This window comes from Aedes albopictus, chromosome 2 (assembly GCF_035046485.1).
Source record: "Aedes albopictus strain Foshan chromosome 2, AalbF5, whole genome shotgun sequence".
NCBI lineage: Eukaryota > Metazoa > Arthropoda > Insecta > Diptera > Culicidae > Aedes > Aedes albopictus.
In genome coordinates, this window is record NC_085137.1 from 443,020,511 (window position 1) to 443,037,897 (window position 17,387).

Consider the following 17,387-nt stretch of genomic DNA (forward strand, 5'->3'; position numbering starts at 1 on the left):
GGTTGACTAGTGTTGGACGTGTTAACGATTTTCGACATATCAAAAGAGTAACCTCCTCCTATATAACCGTTAATTGAGGTAACTTCAATCGTTGCCCAACAAGTTCAACAGAAGTTTGTAGGGGCTATTCATAAATTCCGCACAGAGCCATGGAAAATCCTACACTTAAACTGCTTCTAAGAGAAGCTCAATAGGGTGATAAAAGCGACGATTGACGGTGTAAAAAACTGCATAAGGGTATGGCCAGTGTGGACGCGTCACGCGACGCAATGCGGATTTTCATACGATTTGACAGCTTCTTTAATTGTTATTCCTTTGCTTGCAAATTTTCGCGCTGCGTCGCGTTGCGCGTCCACTCTGGCCGGTACATAAGGGTTTCGGGCGATCTATCTGGTTCCTTCCTATCTCGTCGGAGAATGTGACAGGGTGATAGACTTGTCTCATTCCTGCTGTTCAATATCACCCAGGAAGGTATAATGCGACGAGCCCGGCTTAACAGTCGGGATGCGATTTTCACGAAATCCCGAAAATTTATCGGTTTTGTGGATGACATGGATATTATCGGCACGATAAAGGCTGATTAGTTAACGCTGTTGACGAACAAGATAGCTACCCTACACATTACTCAGCCAAGCACGATAATCTGTCGGACAAGGCGAGTCACTCGATTAGTCGCTCAACGGTTGGAACGATCTCACCAATTTGGATGACCAGTCGACCGATGATGACCAGGAGATGCTGGGAAGAGATCGAGAGAGTTTTAGTTGTCCACTACCACTGCTCGCGATCGGTCACCGGAGGGCGAACCTCCGTTCGTTTATGTTTAAGAAACACTCGTATTGTTTAGTCGTAAGAATAAATGTTGCTAATTAGAATAAAGTGTTGTTCAGTGTAGTTTAAACAAATAAATTGTGTAATTTGTGTAGCCTATGTGTATTGTGTGACCGAGAAGATATCGTGAGGCTACTGTGTGACTTCAGGGTCCGCGAATTCTCTGCGACTCCTCCAAGTAAAATTCGTTGGGCGAAGGTCACCTGAAGGACAACTATCAACGAATGGACAGCGAACATCCTGAAGGTATCCCAACATAAACTGGTCCTTCGAGCCGGATTCTATCGACCGGCAATTCGTTGGTTGGGACCTGGAAGCTAATTCCGCCATCGCGCTGGCACTGAAGAGCCCTTTGTGCCAGCTGAAAGGATTCGCGCCATCGTAGAGGGCTGAAAGGATCTGCGCCATCATATGACGACTTCAAAGGATCTGCGCCATAGTAGGACGTCCGTTTCCCTACACAAAGGATCTACGCCATCGTAGCAGAGGCTGAATGACCCGGCCGCCATCCCGACTGGCTGATTCCAATACAAGACATTGACCGTTGGACAGCTGCGCCACTACAAGCTTCAGGAAGGCAATTAATCAGCAACAAGAAACATCGATAAGCAGTTGGAGCTGAAGCAAATCGACATCGAAGCAATCAACATCGATTTTCGGATGATTTTGGACGGATTGAGGATTTCTAGGACTACGTAGGCGGCCTTAGTGCTGTTCTACCACCGGTCAGGTAGGTTTGAACACGTATATGTCTGGCCGAAGCCTCCTTTCAGTGTCCTAACACGATCATTTCGATCTACTCTCGTCCTTCTACACTACGATATCGATCGACGACCGGTGTTCCAACCGGTGTGTGAGCGAGCTAGCTGATCATCACGGTATTTGCACGACGACGTGCAGTGACGATTCGTGGCCGAGGTCTGGCCAAACGAGTTAGAGGGAACCTACGAGGCATCGACGACACCATTCGAGCTTGGGCAGTGCTGCACAATCCTGTCTCCCAGGTAAACTTATATATAGATATATGCCCAGCCGAAGCTGGTTTCTTGTTGATGCTCCACAACAATAAATTTTACCCTTTTCGACGAAATTTGGCTCAAATTTCTTACGGACGCAATCCCTATACTCAAGTGCTTCAGTGGTCGAAGCCTTGAGGTACATCTGGCGCCATCTTTAGTTCTCCAGGTGAGACTAAGAGTATATGCCCTGCCGTAGCAGGCCTCCTTTCGATATTACATTGCTGTTTTCCTCCTCTGATGCACTGGATTACTGGTTTCGAGACGAATTGAAATTGCGCTTTTGAGAACGAATGCGAACGTGTGATGCGGGTGTGGCTGTTGGCGTAATCTGTAGTTCCATAGGTGAGCTTTACAGTATATGTACAGCCGAAGTTGACGTTTTTGAATACTACATCCGCCCTTTTTCTGCCTTTTGCTTGTTCACTGGATCGCCTTGGAGTCTGTGCTACTGAATTACCCGTTTGTGTGGAGAGACGCTACAAGTTTCAAATTTGGTTTCGATCGGCTTCGGGAGCGACACTGCTTTCTCTCATAGGTGAGGTGAACAGTATATGTCCAGCCGAAGCGGACAAATTCTTGAAACTACATCCACATATCTTTCGCTTCTCGGAATTCAACTACCGTGAGACTCCATCATGGCATCCAAGGACTTGAAAACATTGAAGGCAAGGCTTAGAGGACTTCGTGCAACTTTTAGTAACATCCGTCGGTTCGTAAGTGACTTCAAATCAGATGTGACAACAAATCAAATCAATGTTCGGGTTTCGCGTCTGGATGAGTTGTGGCAATCAATCAACGAGACTTGTTGGGATATTCAAGCGCAGGAGGAATTTGAGGAAAGTGAAGTTTTCTTGAAGGAGCAAGCGGACTTCGAATCCAACTTTTATGACGTCAAATCATTCTTGTTGGATAAGTTGAACGAACTGAGCGGTGTCGATCCTCAAAATCAAACCGTTCGAGTAGATGATGGTTCGTTTCATGGTGTGGTGGATCATGTTCGTCTGCCGCAAATTAAGCTACAGTGTTTCGACGGCAATATTGATGAGTGGCTCAGCTTCAGGGACATCTACACATCCCTGATTCACTATAAGGCAGATCTACCTCCTGTTGAGAAGTTCCACTATCTCAAGGGTTGCCTTGGCGGAGAGGCAAAGGCGCTTCTCGACCCTCTCAAGATCACTGCGGCCTACTACCAAATTGCGTGGGATACGTTGCTTAAACGTTACAATAACAGCAAGCTTCTGAGGAAAAGGCAAGTGCAGGCGTTGCTAAAACTGCCATCTCTTGCTAAAGAATCTGTCGGGGAACTACAACGACTGGTAGAAGGTTTCGATAGGGCTGTTCAAAACCTGGATCAGGTAGTTGAGGCTGCTGAGTACAAGGATTTGTTGTTAGTAGAACTCCTCAGCTCTAGATTGGATCCTACAACCCGGCGTGGTTGGGAGGAACACGCGTCTGCTAAAGACAAGGACACCGTCAAGGAATTACTCGACTTTCTTCAACGGCGTATCCATATTTTGGAATCATTGCCAGCGAAACCAGAGATGAAACGGGACTCTACGTCACAGGAAAAACGGAAACCTTTCTTCCAAAGAACGAGCCATAATGCGATACAGTCCAACAGTGCGAAATGTCCATCCTGTTCAGAAGTCCACGGATTGCACATCTGCCCCGATTTCCTGAAGTTACCGATGTCCAACAGGGAATCTTTTCTGCGTAGCTATTCTCTATGTCGAAACTGCTTGAAGGGAGGTCACATTGCGAGAGATTGTTCTTCGAAATACAGTTGTCGAAAGTGCAGAGCCAGGCACCATACCGTAATGTGCTTCAAATCCGACGAACGTAGTTCGAACCACAGTTCAACTGAAGCTGGAAACTCGACTGAAGGCGCTAAGCAAGGTCCACCAGCTTCAGATCCACAGACGTCATTGAGAACAATGTCTTCTAACATGGCTAAGGTGTCGTCCTCTCAAATACTCCTAGCAACGGCAATTGTTCTTGTTGAAGACGACCAAGGATCACGCTATCCTGCTCGCGCACTACTAGACTCGGGCTCCGAATGCAATTTCATTTCGGAAAGCCTGAGTAGGTTGATGAAGATCTCTGCGAAGAAGGTCGACATTTCAATCCAAGGAGTTGGTCAAACCAATACGAGAGTCACACGGAAGATTGAAGCTACAGTCAAGTCTCGAACCTCGGAATACTCAAGGTCTATGGAGTTCCTGATTCTGCCGAACGTTACAGCTTGCTTGCCTACAGCTACTGTCAAGATCAATGGGTGGAATCTACCACAAGAAGTCGAGCTAGCGGATCCGGAGTTCTTTCGCTCTCGAAAGGTGGATATCGTTCTGGGAATCCAAGCCTTCTTCAGTTTCTTCCAGTCGGGGAAGGAAATATCGTTGGGCCAGGGGCTGCCCACACTCACCGAATCAGTTTTCGGGTGGATCGTATCCGGAGAAATCTTCGCACCGGTGGATGGTGCAGTTCAAGGTCGACTCTCCTGCAATATCGCTATTTCGGAAAACTTGGTGGAAATATTGACACGGTTTTGGTCCTGTGAGGAAGTAGGAACCGTCAATAGCTATTCGCCGGAGGAAACGCGCTGTGAGGAGCAGTTTGTGCGTACAGTGCGAAGGGAAGCAGATGGTCGCTACACCGTTACTCTTCCCAAGGACGAGCAGATCCTGCGACAGCTCGGAGAATCAAGGGAAATAGCAGAGAAACGACTGCGGAGTGTGGAACGACGGTTGTCAAGAAACCCGGAACTTCAAGGGCAGTATAACGATTTCATGGCCGAATACTTGGAACTTGGCCATATGCGGATGGTGGAGGACAGCAACGACGCAGTCCAACGAGTCTACTTACCACATCATCCGGTAATCAAGGAATCAAGCACCACAACCAAGGTCAGGGTGGTGTTCGACGCGTCCTGCAAGACGTCTACAGGCACCTCGCTAAACGATGCGCTGTTTGCAGGACCTATAGTGCAACAGGATCTACGATCGATCATCCTACGGAGTCGAATACGACAGGTTATGGTAGTCTCCGACGTGGAAAAGATGTTTCGCCAAATTTGGATCAACGAACGCGACACACCTCTACAGTGTATTCTATGGTTTGGACCGGACAACGAAATAGTCACCTACGAGCTAATCACGGTCACATATGGTACAAAATCTGCACCGTTTCTAGCTACTCGCACCCTCAAACAGTTGGCGGAAGATGAACGAGGGAACTTTCCATTGGCTGCGAAAGCCATTGACGAGGATGTCTACATGGATGATGTCATTTCCGGTGCAGACGACGTGGAGTCTGCTATCGTTCTACGTTGCCAGTTCGATGCCATGCTGCTAAGCGGAGGATTTCGATTGAGGAAATGGGCGTCGAATCGTCCAGAAGTTTTGAAGGATATCCCCAAGGAGGACTTGGCCCTACCTACTGCTGATGGAATCGATTGGGACCAAGACGCTGAAGTCAAAACGTTGGGACTGACTTGGCTTCCCAACGCAGACTGTTTCAAGTTTCAATTCATCATTCCACCGTTCGTTGAAGGACAACATTTAACGAAACGAAACGTGCTAAGTATCGTTGCGAAACTATTCGATCCTCTAGGGCTGCTGGGTGCGACTATCACGACTGCGAAGGTCTTTATGCAGCACCTATGGACTCTGGAAAATGAGAAGGATCGGAAACTAGCCTGGGATGATCAACTGCCTCAAACGGTGGGCGAGGAATGGCGAAAATACCACGAACAACTTCCGCTTTTGAATACGATCCAAGTTCCGCGATGCGTTATTACACCTGGAGCTCGATCAGTAGAGTTCCACTGTTTCTGTGACGCGTCGATGGTAGCCTACGGTGCAACAGTCTACGTGCGCAGCGAGAACCAATATGGCACAGTTTCCGTCCATCTACTTACTTCGAAATCGAAGATTGCACCCCTAAAGACCCAGTCTCTGCCGCGGTTGGAATTGTGTGGAGCACTTCTGTCTGCGCAGCTCTGGGAAAAGGTGTCGAACGCTGTGAAATTGGATGCCAACGTTTACTTCTGGACAGATTCAACATGCGTGCTGCAGTGGATCAAATCTGCACCTGGAACCTGGACTACGTTCGTGGCAAATAGGGTCGCCAAAATCCAAGCCATAACGGAAGGTTGCAACTGGGCTCACGTGTCTGGTAAAACTAATCCAGCAGATCTCATTTCTCGTGGAATCCTTCCAAACGAAATCCTAGAAAACGAACTTTGGTGGAGTGGACCCAACTGGCTTAAAACACCCAAGCATCAATGGAAGGCAAGTCCAATCCCGGATCAAACCCCTCTGGAAATGCGGAAAACGTTCGCTACTTGCACCGCTAAGGAGAATTCGTTCGTTTCGGATTTTGTAGAAAGGTTTTCGGATTACAACAAACTTATTCGAACTACTGCTTACTGGCTACGACTAATTGCGAAACTGAATCACGGCAATACATGTAAGGAAGGTTTTCTAACCACTGGAGAGCTGCAACAGGCAGAGGCGTTGCTCATTAGGAAGGTTCAGGACGAATACTTCTCCAAGGAAATCAAGGCGTTGCATGAAGGTTGTGCAGTAGGTCGAAATTCGCCGTTGTGCTGGTTCTATCCCCGAATCACTGAAGACGGAGTCCTGCGCGTTGGTGGGCGACTAAAGCACTCCAGCAGCTCGGAGTCAGCGAAGCACCCGATGATCTTACAGGCGAAACACCATCTAACCGAGCTGATCTTCCAATTTTATCATCTAAAGATGCTCCATGCCGGGCCACAGCTCCTTCTCGCTACCGTACGACAACGTTTTTGGCCTCTCGGTGGCAGGAACGGTGCCAGGAAGATTGTTCATCGTTGTCAACGTTGCTTTCGGGCAAAACCTTCTCGCATCGAACAACAAATGGGGGAGCTTCCTTCTTCCAGAGTAACCGTTGCAAGACCATTCTCCAGGACTGGGGTCGATTACTTCGGTCCTGTTTACATCAAGGCTGGAAGACGTCGAGCAGCGATCAAGTCCTATGTTGCAGTCTTTGTATGTATGGCCACGAAGGCCGTCCACTTGGAGCATGTCTCCGATCTTTCAACCGAGTGTTTTCTCCAAGCACTGCGACGGTTCTTCGCACGACGTGGAAGGTGTACCGATATTTACTCGGACAATGGTACTAATTTCGTGGGAGCTAAAAATAGAATGATCGAATTATACGATTTGCTACGAAATCAAGCCCACCGTGAAGCCGTTACCAATGAATGCTGTGGAGAAGGCGTACAGTGGCACTTCATACCACCCGGAGCGCCCCACTTTGGCGGCTTATGGGAGGCGGCTGTTCGATCGACCAAATATCACCTTCTTCGTGTACTTGGCGAAAATGCGGTGTCTGCTGAAGATTTCCGCACCTTGCTGGTCCAGGTCGAAGGATGCCTGAATTCTCGGCCACTAACACCCATCACCGATGACCCAACAGATCTTGAACCGTTGACACCTGCTCATTTTCTCACTGGTGGGCCACTACAAGCATTACCAGACCCAGATCTTGCATCAATCCAGCTTAACCGTCTAAATCGTTGGCAGCTAGTTCAACGTCAGCTGCAAGATTTCTGGAGACGATGGAGTACGGAATATTTATCGCAGTTGCAGGCACGGAACAAGAATTGGAAGCCTGCTGTTGACATCGCTGCAGGTAGTCTTTGTGTCATCGTTGACAGCCTACAACCACCAATGAAATGGAAGATGGGGCGAATAATCCAGCTTCATCCAGGAGCCGATGGTGTGACTAGGGTAGTTACACTGAAGACCGCCACTGGAACCATGAAACGAGCAGTCACCAAAATTTGTCTATTACCAAATCAGGATTGAAAACTACAATGAAGCGCTGCAGTAAGGATTTCATGTGAGGGTATCTAGTGCGTCGAAAAGGGGTATGTTTGTATCTTTTCAGAAGTTCCCGAGTCACTTCAGGGTGGGCGAGGATGTTGACGAACAAGATAGCTACCCTACACATTACTCAGCCAAGCACGATAATCTGTCGGACAAGGCGAGTCACTCGATTAGTCGCTCAACGGTTGGAACGATCTCACCAATTTGGATGACCAGTCGACCGATGATGACCAGGAGATGCTGGGAAGAGATCGAGAGAGTTTTAGTTGTCCACTACCACTGCTCGCGATCGGTCACCGGAGGGCGAACCTCCGTTCGTTTATGTTTAAGAAACACTCGTATTGTTTAGTCGTAAGAATAAATGTTGCTAATTAGAATAAAGTGTTGTTCAGTGTAGTTTAAACAAATAAATTGTGTAATTTGTGTAGCCTATGTGTATTGTGTGACCGAGAAGATATCGTGAGGCTACTGTGTGACTTCAGGGTCCGCGAATTCTCTGCGACTCCTCCAAGTAAAATTCGTTGGGCGAAGGTCACCTGAAGGACAACTATCAACGAATGGACAGCGAACATCCTGAAGGTATCCCAACAAACGCAATATAGATCCCATTGAGATCACTAGCCTTTGCCCAGCAACTCCTATTCCTAGCTCATCGTGGCACCGGCAGAATTGCGAGCAACTTTAGGGAAGATCGGATATCCTGAGGCGGGTAACCAACCCCGGTGAAAGCTTTGATCGTAGGCTGGCATGGAAAGGGGGGGTTGCTTCTGCAAACCTGAGCGTCTATTCTGCATGACAAGACTGTGCAAAAGGGAGGCGTTGGGGGGTTAAACCTTTTCCATTAGAGATGTTCCATACACTTGGCGCCTCTTCGGCCTTTGCCAAAATTAGGCCAAAACCACTCCCTTGTCACTTTCTCTGTGCACGGGTTTGCTCCAGGATGAGTGGCTCACAACAGCGTCTGATCCCCATGTCAGGAACGGCTGCCAAGGAAGGACTCAAAACTCAACTGTGCACTATGGTCCTCCGGCAAGTTGGAAATTGAAGTCAGCCCATACGCGACTGCCGTAAAAAAACATTGAAACGGAATATCAGCAACAGAATAATACGAACCTGGACCAACGGCAACGATCCCAGCGAACAAAAAGGACTTGCGATTGGATACTTTTTCCCAACACAGCCTCCCTTACCGTTACACCTGGAGATCACCGCAGCAGAAGGAATCGTACGTTCTGATTTACAGATGGCAAATCGACTCCGACCACTCCCACTTTGTTACAACAAAATAACGGTAATTTCTACGCGACAAATTCAAAAATCGATTTTTAAAGACTGCAACGTCGATTTCTAAAGCTATGTCACCGAAAAAGCGCAGGAGGTGGAGCCTGTGCAACATATGTCGTTCGTCGCATAAGAGCATAGATGGTAACCAATGTGTAATATAGTTTGCTTACACTGCAATAGAAAAATAAACTCAAAGTTACATTGCTTGTTTCGTCATAACAATTATGAAAAATGATAAACATGGCAATGGCGATTGGAAATAAGTATATTTCTAGTAAACTGGAAATGTGTTTCGTCGGGACACCGTCATAAAATTGACTGGCAATTGTATTTTTCTGGTGAAATTGTCAACATTACTAGCGAAAAACACGTGCGCTTGCAAAATTCGACAATTTTAACATATACATTTGCACATCGCACTGATTCGTTGTACGATTTGTGAACGGGAAAAAGCCAATTTATTTATCCCTTCTGATGAGTTTTCTTGTCTATTCTGTTCGCTTAGAACTCCATAGTCATAATTGAAAGATATATTATGTCAGTTTATTGTAACTGGTACAACTAATCGCCATTGTGATTATTAGGTAGAACCTACATTGCCGGTTGGATGTCTGAAGATATCAATATTCACATCAAACATTGCTTCATACAGAATTCCCAATTAAAAGCTTGAAAGCATTTTTTTTAATTCACGGAATCGTCATACTTGAGTTCTCCTCATGATCCCCCCTTGGGTCGATGCATCTCTATTTGTTTTTTTTTTTTTTTGGGAAACTAGTTTATTCGATATACTCAATTTTTTGGTAAAATTCGCCCAAAAATATGGGTAGTTCGGATTTTCCGTGGGCTTCTTTAAAATAATAGGTTCTAAACATCGTATTTGTTAAGTTTTAGCATACAAACATATCTAATTACTTAATACTTTCGACATGCAGTATTGAACTCAACCTGTTAGTAACTAATAAGTTGCACATTTGTGACCAAGTAATCGAACGTTTTTGCGCGTCTCATATGTGTTTACAATGTAACAACAAAAAATTACACTGTTGTCATTTGGAAACGACTATCGGTAACATGATACCAGAGCGTTCATGATTAACAAAAATCTTAATCATGATTAATCATTGATGATTAAAGTTCCAATTTTGCTGATTATTGATTATGATTAATGATTAATTTGATTTTTAAGATGATTAAAGATTATGATTAATGATTAAAATTGGTTTTATCTGTGATTATTGATTATGATTAATTATTGAAAATGGCTCATTGATTAAAAATCATGATTAATCATGATTAATCAATCACAAAAAACTAGAAATGATTAAAATATATTTATTGTTTAACATGTTTTTGAAGTTTCAAAAGTAAAAGGTAACTCTGTCCGGGAGATTTTTGAAAAAAAGAATCATAAATAATATTATTTAGAACAGCATTTGAACCAATTTAAATTGGATCATATATTTTATATGATGAATCATTTTTGGTGATGAATGATTAATGATTGATTAATATTTTTTTCTTATGATTATGATTACTGATTAATGATTAGTTTGCAAGAACAGAGTGATTAAGATTAATGATTAATGATTAAATGAGATTTTTTTGTGATTATGATTAATGATTTTGATTAATCTTAATCATTAATCATTAATCATGATTAAATTTATGATTAATCATTAATGCTCTGCATGATACATGGTAACCAAACATTGACTTCGCAGCAACTGGTCTGGTCATTTGTTTTGGTTTTTGGTTTCAATGTAACAGGATGATGTCAAGAATGCAACTTTTTGAATTTGACAGTTCAAGAGCGGGTTTCACTGAAGCCATTGTGTGACATCAATGAAGCTTCTGCAAGATTAAGGTTGCATTGCGATATCTGAGCAAAAAGAATGTGTACTGCAAAAACAGAACTGTTACCATTAATCTGAAGTGAAACGGCTATGCAATCTTTAATATTTTTCTAAAATATTTCCTAAGTTACAAGTGCTACTTGGGATCTGGTGATAGTCAAATTGCGCCCAGATACTCATCGTCATCAATAATGTACGGTACCGGCAACCACCACGGTACAACCTTGAGCGACTGAAGCAACCGGATGTCGCCTCAGCATGCGTGCAGACTACTGGAAAACGAATCTATGACAAAAGGTCGAAAGACATAAGGTCGAAGGACAAAAGGTCGAAGGACAAAAGGTCGAATGGACAAAAGGTCGAATGGACAAAAGGTCGAATGAACAAAAGGTCGAATGGACAAAAGGTCGAATGGACAAAAGGTCGAACGGACAAAAGGTCGAATGGACAAAAGGTCGAATGGACAAAAGGTCGAATGGACAAAAGGTCGAATGGACAAAAGGTCGAATGAACAAAAGGTCGAATGGACAAAAGGTCGAATGAACAAAAGGTCGAATGGACATAAGGTCGAAGGACAAAAGGTCGAAGGACAAAAGGTCGAATGGACAAAAGGTCGAATGGACAAAAGGTCGAATGGACAAAAGGTCGAATGAACAAAAGGTCGAATGGACAAAAGGTCGAATGGGACAAAAGGTCGAATGGGACAAAAGGTCGAATGGACAAAAGGTCGAATGTACAAAAGGTCGGAAAGGGTAAAGAGGTTAAATAGACTAAAGACAAATTGGAAGACATGAAAAAGTGATCAGAATTCGACAGAAAAACGACGATTAAAAAGTAGAACGAGTGATAGAAAAATTATTCAACAACTTCAAAACAATCATTATTGGAAAATAGGAAAGCGTCTTCTAAAGCTTGCAATAGCTTATATGCAGCAATTTTTACCGCATTACAATTCGAAATAGATGCCCATAAATGATGAAAAGTAATGTTAAGTTTAGGTTAAATATGGAAAATAATATTCCTTGCATGGCATGTCACGCAGAAATTGTGCCCATTTACGCTCATCTTTCACTGAACTTCTCAGTTTCATTTACCTTACAAAAGAGAAAGAGAAAAAACGCACAATAAAATGTACATAATTTCTCTCACGCAGAGTTTTTATGCAGGTCATTAGAGTGCTGCGTGAGAGCAATGAGAGCCCGCAGATCATAATCCCAGTGCGCAATTTCTGCGCGCACGCAGAAAAAACAGAACTCAGTGCACACGCAGTGTATTTAAAGGGGTCAGTGTTGTGTGAGCATTTGGTGAACCGAAAGCATGCCAGTAAGTCCAAAACCCGCTAAGGGGTATCAAATCCTGTGATATCAGAGACAAGCAGACGTCTTAAGCTGGTCAAGGACTTACAGTTGATTAATATTTTGGTTCCAAATTCCACCAACAGGTGGTGCTAGAGAGCTAACAAATTTTGTTTTTCATAAATATCAGGAAAATTTGCAAAAATTGCAACTAGTGCCACCTAGCTGCAGAAACTCAAACCAAACGATAATTATCCTGAAAGCCCTTGATCTACCAAACAATTTTGCCGAAGACACCATCTTGCTAAAGAATCAGAATGCTGAGATATGTGAAATGTAAAATTTGTACGCTATTAAGCGCCGCCTAGCGGTGAAATCACAAATCACACGGCCCATATTCTGAAAGCCCTTGACCAGCTGAACAACTTTGCCGAAGAAACCAACTCTCTAAGGCTGGTCAAGGGTTAACCGATAATAAGACTTAAGATTTAAAATTCTACCACTAGGCGGCGCTAAAGAGCAAACAAATTTTAAATTTCGCATATCTCAGCATCCTCATTTTGGAGAAAGATGGTGTCTTCGGCAATATGGTTTGGTAGATCAAGGGCTTTCAGAATAATTACCGTTTGGTTCAAGTTTCAACAGCTACGCGGCGCTAGTTGCATTTTTTGGCAAATTTTCCTGATATTTATGAAAAACAAAATTTGTTGCCACACTAGCACCGCCTAGCGGTTGAATTTTGAATCTTAAATCTTATTATCGGTTAGCCCTTGACCAGTCAAACAACTTTGCCGAAGACACCAACTTTCTAAGTAATCTGTCTAAGTTACCCATTAATGGGTTTTTGGGCTGAACTTCAAAAAATGGGTATTTTAACCCCATTGTTGAGTTAAGGAAAAATGGGTAAAAAAGCCCCATTTTTCTAGTTTTTTCAGCTAAACCTGATTTTAATATTACAAGAAGTAATCTAAAATATGAAACATGAAATAAAACGCATTTCTGATAGTCCTGATAACCTTTATTTTCCGGTTTATTTCAAATAGCTTCCAAAAGTCTTCTCCTTTCATCCAGATTGCCTCTGTCGCCGGCCGCAGAATCCTGAATAGGGAAAGATGACTGTTCGTATGAATTGTAGAGAATAATAGTCTAATCGGGAACTTACCCTCCAGCTTAAAATGTCCTTGTGGGCCTGCCAAGGAGCCTGCTGCGTGATGGCATCCATTTCGCCAACACCGATTCCAATCGCCTGGTCAGCTGTGGACTGGTTTATGCCGGGAAATTCGTCAGAACGCTTCTTCACCGCTGTGCACCGCAAAAAAAAGTCTAAAAATGGCGACGCCAGCTTCAAACTTATGCATGGGTGTTATATACCCATTTATAAGTTCGATGGTCATACTTCACAATGTGGAAAATTTACCCATTATATGGAACGGAAAAAACACCCATTATTTGACAGCTCAGTACTGATGCACAAAATGGGTATTTTGAACCCATTCATTGGGTATTCACGAACTAGCGTGTACATTAACAGAACTTGAAAGAACAGCCTACAAACAAAAGAAGGAAAAATTTCCTATGGAAATGTTAGTGACTATAACAGCACTACAATGTTTCTTTCAATGAGCGGCAACAAAGACATCTCAAAATTGTTTGTCTTATAAGCGAGAAATACCAGCTGCTAAATTGGTCTACTAAAATTCGACCTTTTGTCCCATTCGACCTTTTGTCCCATTCGACCTTTTGTCCCATTTGACCTTTTGTCCCTTCGACCTTTTGTCCATTCGACCTTTTGTCCTTCGACCTTTTGTCCTTCGACCTTCTGTCCCAAAGCCCTGGAAAACAGCTAAAGCACCATCGGGTACGTGGAAAAATATTAACGAAATGAATGCGGGACGTTACAAACAGAAGCGGAAACAGCAGACCCGCTTCTTACGAAAAAAAAAACGCCACCTAGAATAAGCGGACTACGAAAAAATGAAACTGCGTGCCGTTCCCATGAAAAACGGAAGTTCAACGAGAAGCTCAACGCATCTCGCAACATCTTCGTGCCGCGAGCCGAAATATGCAGGGATAAGGACGGAGGCCTCTTGACAGACGAACGCGAGTTTGATGCATCACTTTGACGAGAACCTGAGTGGCGTGGTTGACAAAGGCACGGGAGGCCACGACAGCGGGGGAAACGACTACGCCAATGCAGCAGAGGACATAAATGAGCCAACTCCCACGCTGAGGTAAGTTGAAGATGTCATTCATCAGCTCAAAACCAACGAATCTGCTGGTAAGGATGGTATCGCAGCTGAACTCATCAAGACAGGTCCAGGAAAGTTGGCCACCTGTCTGCACCGGTTGATAGTCAGAATCTGTGAAACCGAACAGCTTCCGGAGAAGTGGAAGGAAGGGGTAATCTACCCCTTCACAAGAAGGCTATCATTTGGAATGTGAGAACTTCAGAGCGATTACTATTTTGAATGATATTTACAAAGTGCTATCCCAGATCATCTTCCGTCGTCTGTCACCTAAAACGAATGAGATCGTGGCAAGTTATCAAGCCGGCTTCATCAACGGCCGGTCGACAACAAACTAGATCTTTACCGTACGGCAAATCCTCCAGAAATGCCGTGAATACCAGATCCCAACGCATCACCTGTTCATCGACTTGAAAGCGGCATACGACAGTATCGACCGCGCAGAGCTATGGAAAATCATGGACGAAACGGCTTTCCTTGGAAGCTGACTAGACAAATGCCCCGAACGCCCAGTATCCTATAAATAGAATTCTTGCTGTGGTCCCTTCAAAGTGTCTTCTCGCTTTCTTAATCTGAAAAACAGCAACGTTGCTTACTTACCTACCGGACAGACTAAGTCTGAGTGACCTCTGCTGTACATAGTAGCCGTCTCCATTCTACTGGGTCCATGGTTGTGTGTCTCCAGTTCCGCACTCTGTGATGGGTCCGCAGATCGTCCTCCACTCGATCGACCCATCTAGCTCGCTGCGGACCACGTCTTCTTGTACCGGTAGGATGACTCTCGAGAACCATTTTAGTCGAGTTGCTAAGTATACGACACCTTGGTGACGTGGCCCGCCTACCGTAGCCTCCCGATTTTCACGGTGTGGACGATGGATGGTTCTCTCAGCAGCTGATACAGCTCGTGGTTCATTCGGCTTCTCCAAGTCCCGTGTTCCATCTGCACTCCGCCGTAAATGGTACGCAGCACCTTCCATTCGAAAACTCCAAGGACGCGGTGGTCCTGTGCCCGTAGGGTCCATGCTTCGTGCCCATAGAGGACTACCGGTCTAATCAGCGTTTTGTAGATAGTTAACTATGTGTGACGACGAACTTTATTCGATCGTAGAGTTCTGTGGAGTCCAAAGTAAGCTCGATTTCCTGCCACAATGCGCCTCTGAATTACTCTGCTGGTGACGTTGTCTGCGGTCATCAGTAAACGAATTCTTCAACCGCCTTGATTTCATCACCGTCGATAAAAATTCGGGGTGGTAACGTTGCTGCAAAGGACTTCTTAAACTCGGAAGCGAGCAGCTACGCCAATCAATATCGACTTTAAAAACTAAATGGAATGGACGACGCAGGGAAAAGCATTTTAATCAGCTACTATTTGGCGCTGCCAAATTAATCAAAATTATGAAAGCTACCCCATTTCACGGTAATTCTAAGCATAAAGCGGCAAAGTCCCCCATCAACGGGCGACAACAACGGCCCTTTACTGGGTAAGTAGGTTCACATTCACGCCTCAAAACGCCGTCGTTGCTGCCCATTCAATCTGAGCCCTGCTTCTGGCCCCTCCCGTATTGATGGTGGGCACCTTTTCAAATCGGAGTGCTTATGCATTAAATTTTATTAGATAATTTTCGGTTTCACCACAAAACCACCCGTTTTCGGGGTGCGCGAGCAGCACACGTTCATTCGGAGGCATGGAAAACTGCGCTCGCACCCGTTGATCGGCGGGGTTGGTCCGCTCCGCTGTGTGAGAAATTGTTTGAGAAAAAAGCGCCCCTTCTTGTCCCGCTGAAAGCCACCGACCACCGCCGTCGCTTCGGTGGTGCTGGCTGAGCTGCAAAGGTAAATATTGGTCAGCTGTTTTCGCTTTCCTTTCGTCTGGATGGGGTTGAATCGCATGGCCAACGACTTTTTTTTTCGATCTAACAACTTCTATGGGCTTAAAAGTGGTTTGGCTGGTTGGCAAGCTGGGAGAAACTGTCGATTTCTAGGCTCATGTAGTGCTGAACTGAACTATACAGACTAAGGGATATGCGATACATGCATCTTAGCTTATGCTTCCTTTGTGATTTGTTTGAAGCCTTCTAAAGATTGTTCTGGGTGTCCCAATTGCTGTGTCTCTGGGTTTTCAGATTTGTGTTCTATAAGCACTTGCACTTCCATGCACTCAGCCAAAGAACCTTAAGATTTCCATAAGGCATAACTTATCAAACGGCCTTAAAACAATTCATAATGATTCGAATAAATTTCATAAGGTCACTCTATGACGTCTCACAGCTTGGCTTGTGGATTAAACACCCCAAATAACATTTTGATGGCCAATTAGTCTTGTAGAGGTTTTAAGAACCGTCACAATACATCATACCTTTTATTTTGGTTTTATAATGGTTCTTAGAACCTCTTGTAGTCTATTTAACTAAAAAATGTTACTTGGGATGGGACGAGCACAGTGATCCCGACGTTCATGGATCGAATCCGGTCATAAGTCATAAGTCTGTCTTATGAAATTTGTCATAACAAGCACGATCATTTTTCATACGGTATTCTTATGACATCCATAGTTTTTTACTTATCCCAACATTTTTGTTGAACAAGAGTGGAACAAACCACTCTTAAGCAAACTTAAGCTCAAGAAACTGTTATTCAGCTAGTTCTGTTTGTTGAGTATAGCAAAAAAACATAAGGTATATTTATGAATTTAGTTAGTTTTTTCGCTGAGTGTGCCTTTTATTTGCATGCTTTCTTGACAATTTTCGTATTTGTTTACCGACTAAAATTTGGACCCAGACACTTGTAGAATTGTCTTGTTCAATAACTGCGGCTTCTCATTTTTATCTGATACATTATAATCTTTATTCTTTAGGATAAAATATAACGAAAGCGTATCGCATACCCTTAAGTACACATGCTTCTCATATACACCTCTTCGACTTCTGTTCTGTGCTGCTGATTGGAATGGATCCGAAACGAGGAGCGCCACGGCTTCTGT

The 17,387-nt window shown here is 44.2% G+C and overlaps 1 protein-coding gene across 1 annotated transcript; it reads left to right on the forward strand.

The window, feature by feature from the left end:
- The first annotated feature begins 2,485 nt into the window (after positions 1-2,485).
- Positions 2,486-7,705, forward strand: LOC134286907 (uncharacterized). The gene has a single exon (XM_062848606.1). It carries the CDS (start codon positions 2,486-2,488, stop codon positions 7,703-7,705), a length of 5,220 nt encoding a protein of 1,739 aa, XP_062704590.1.
- Positions 7,706-17,387: the final 9,682 nt, after the last annotated feature.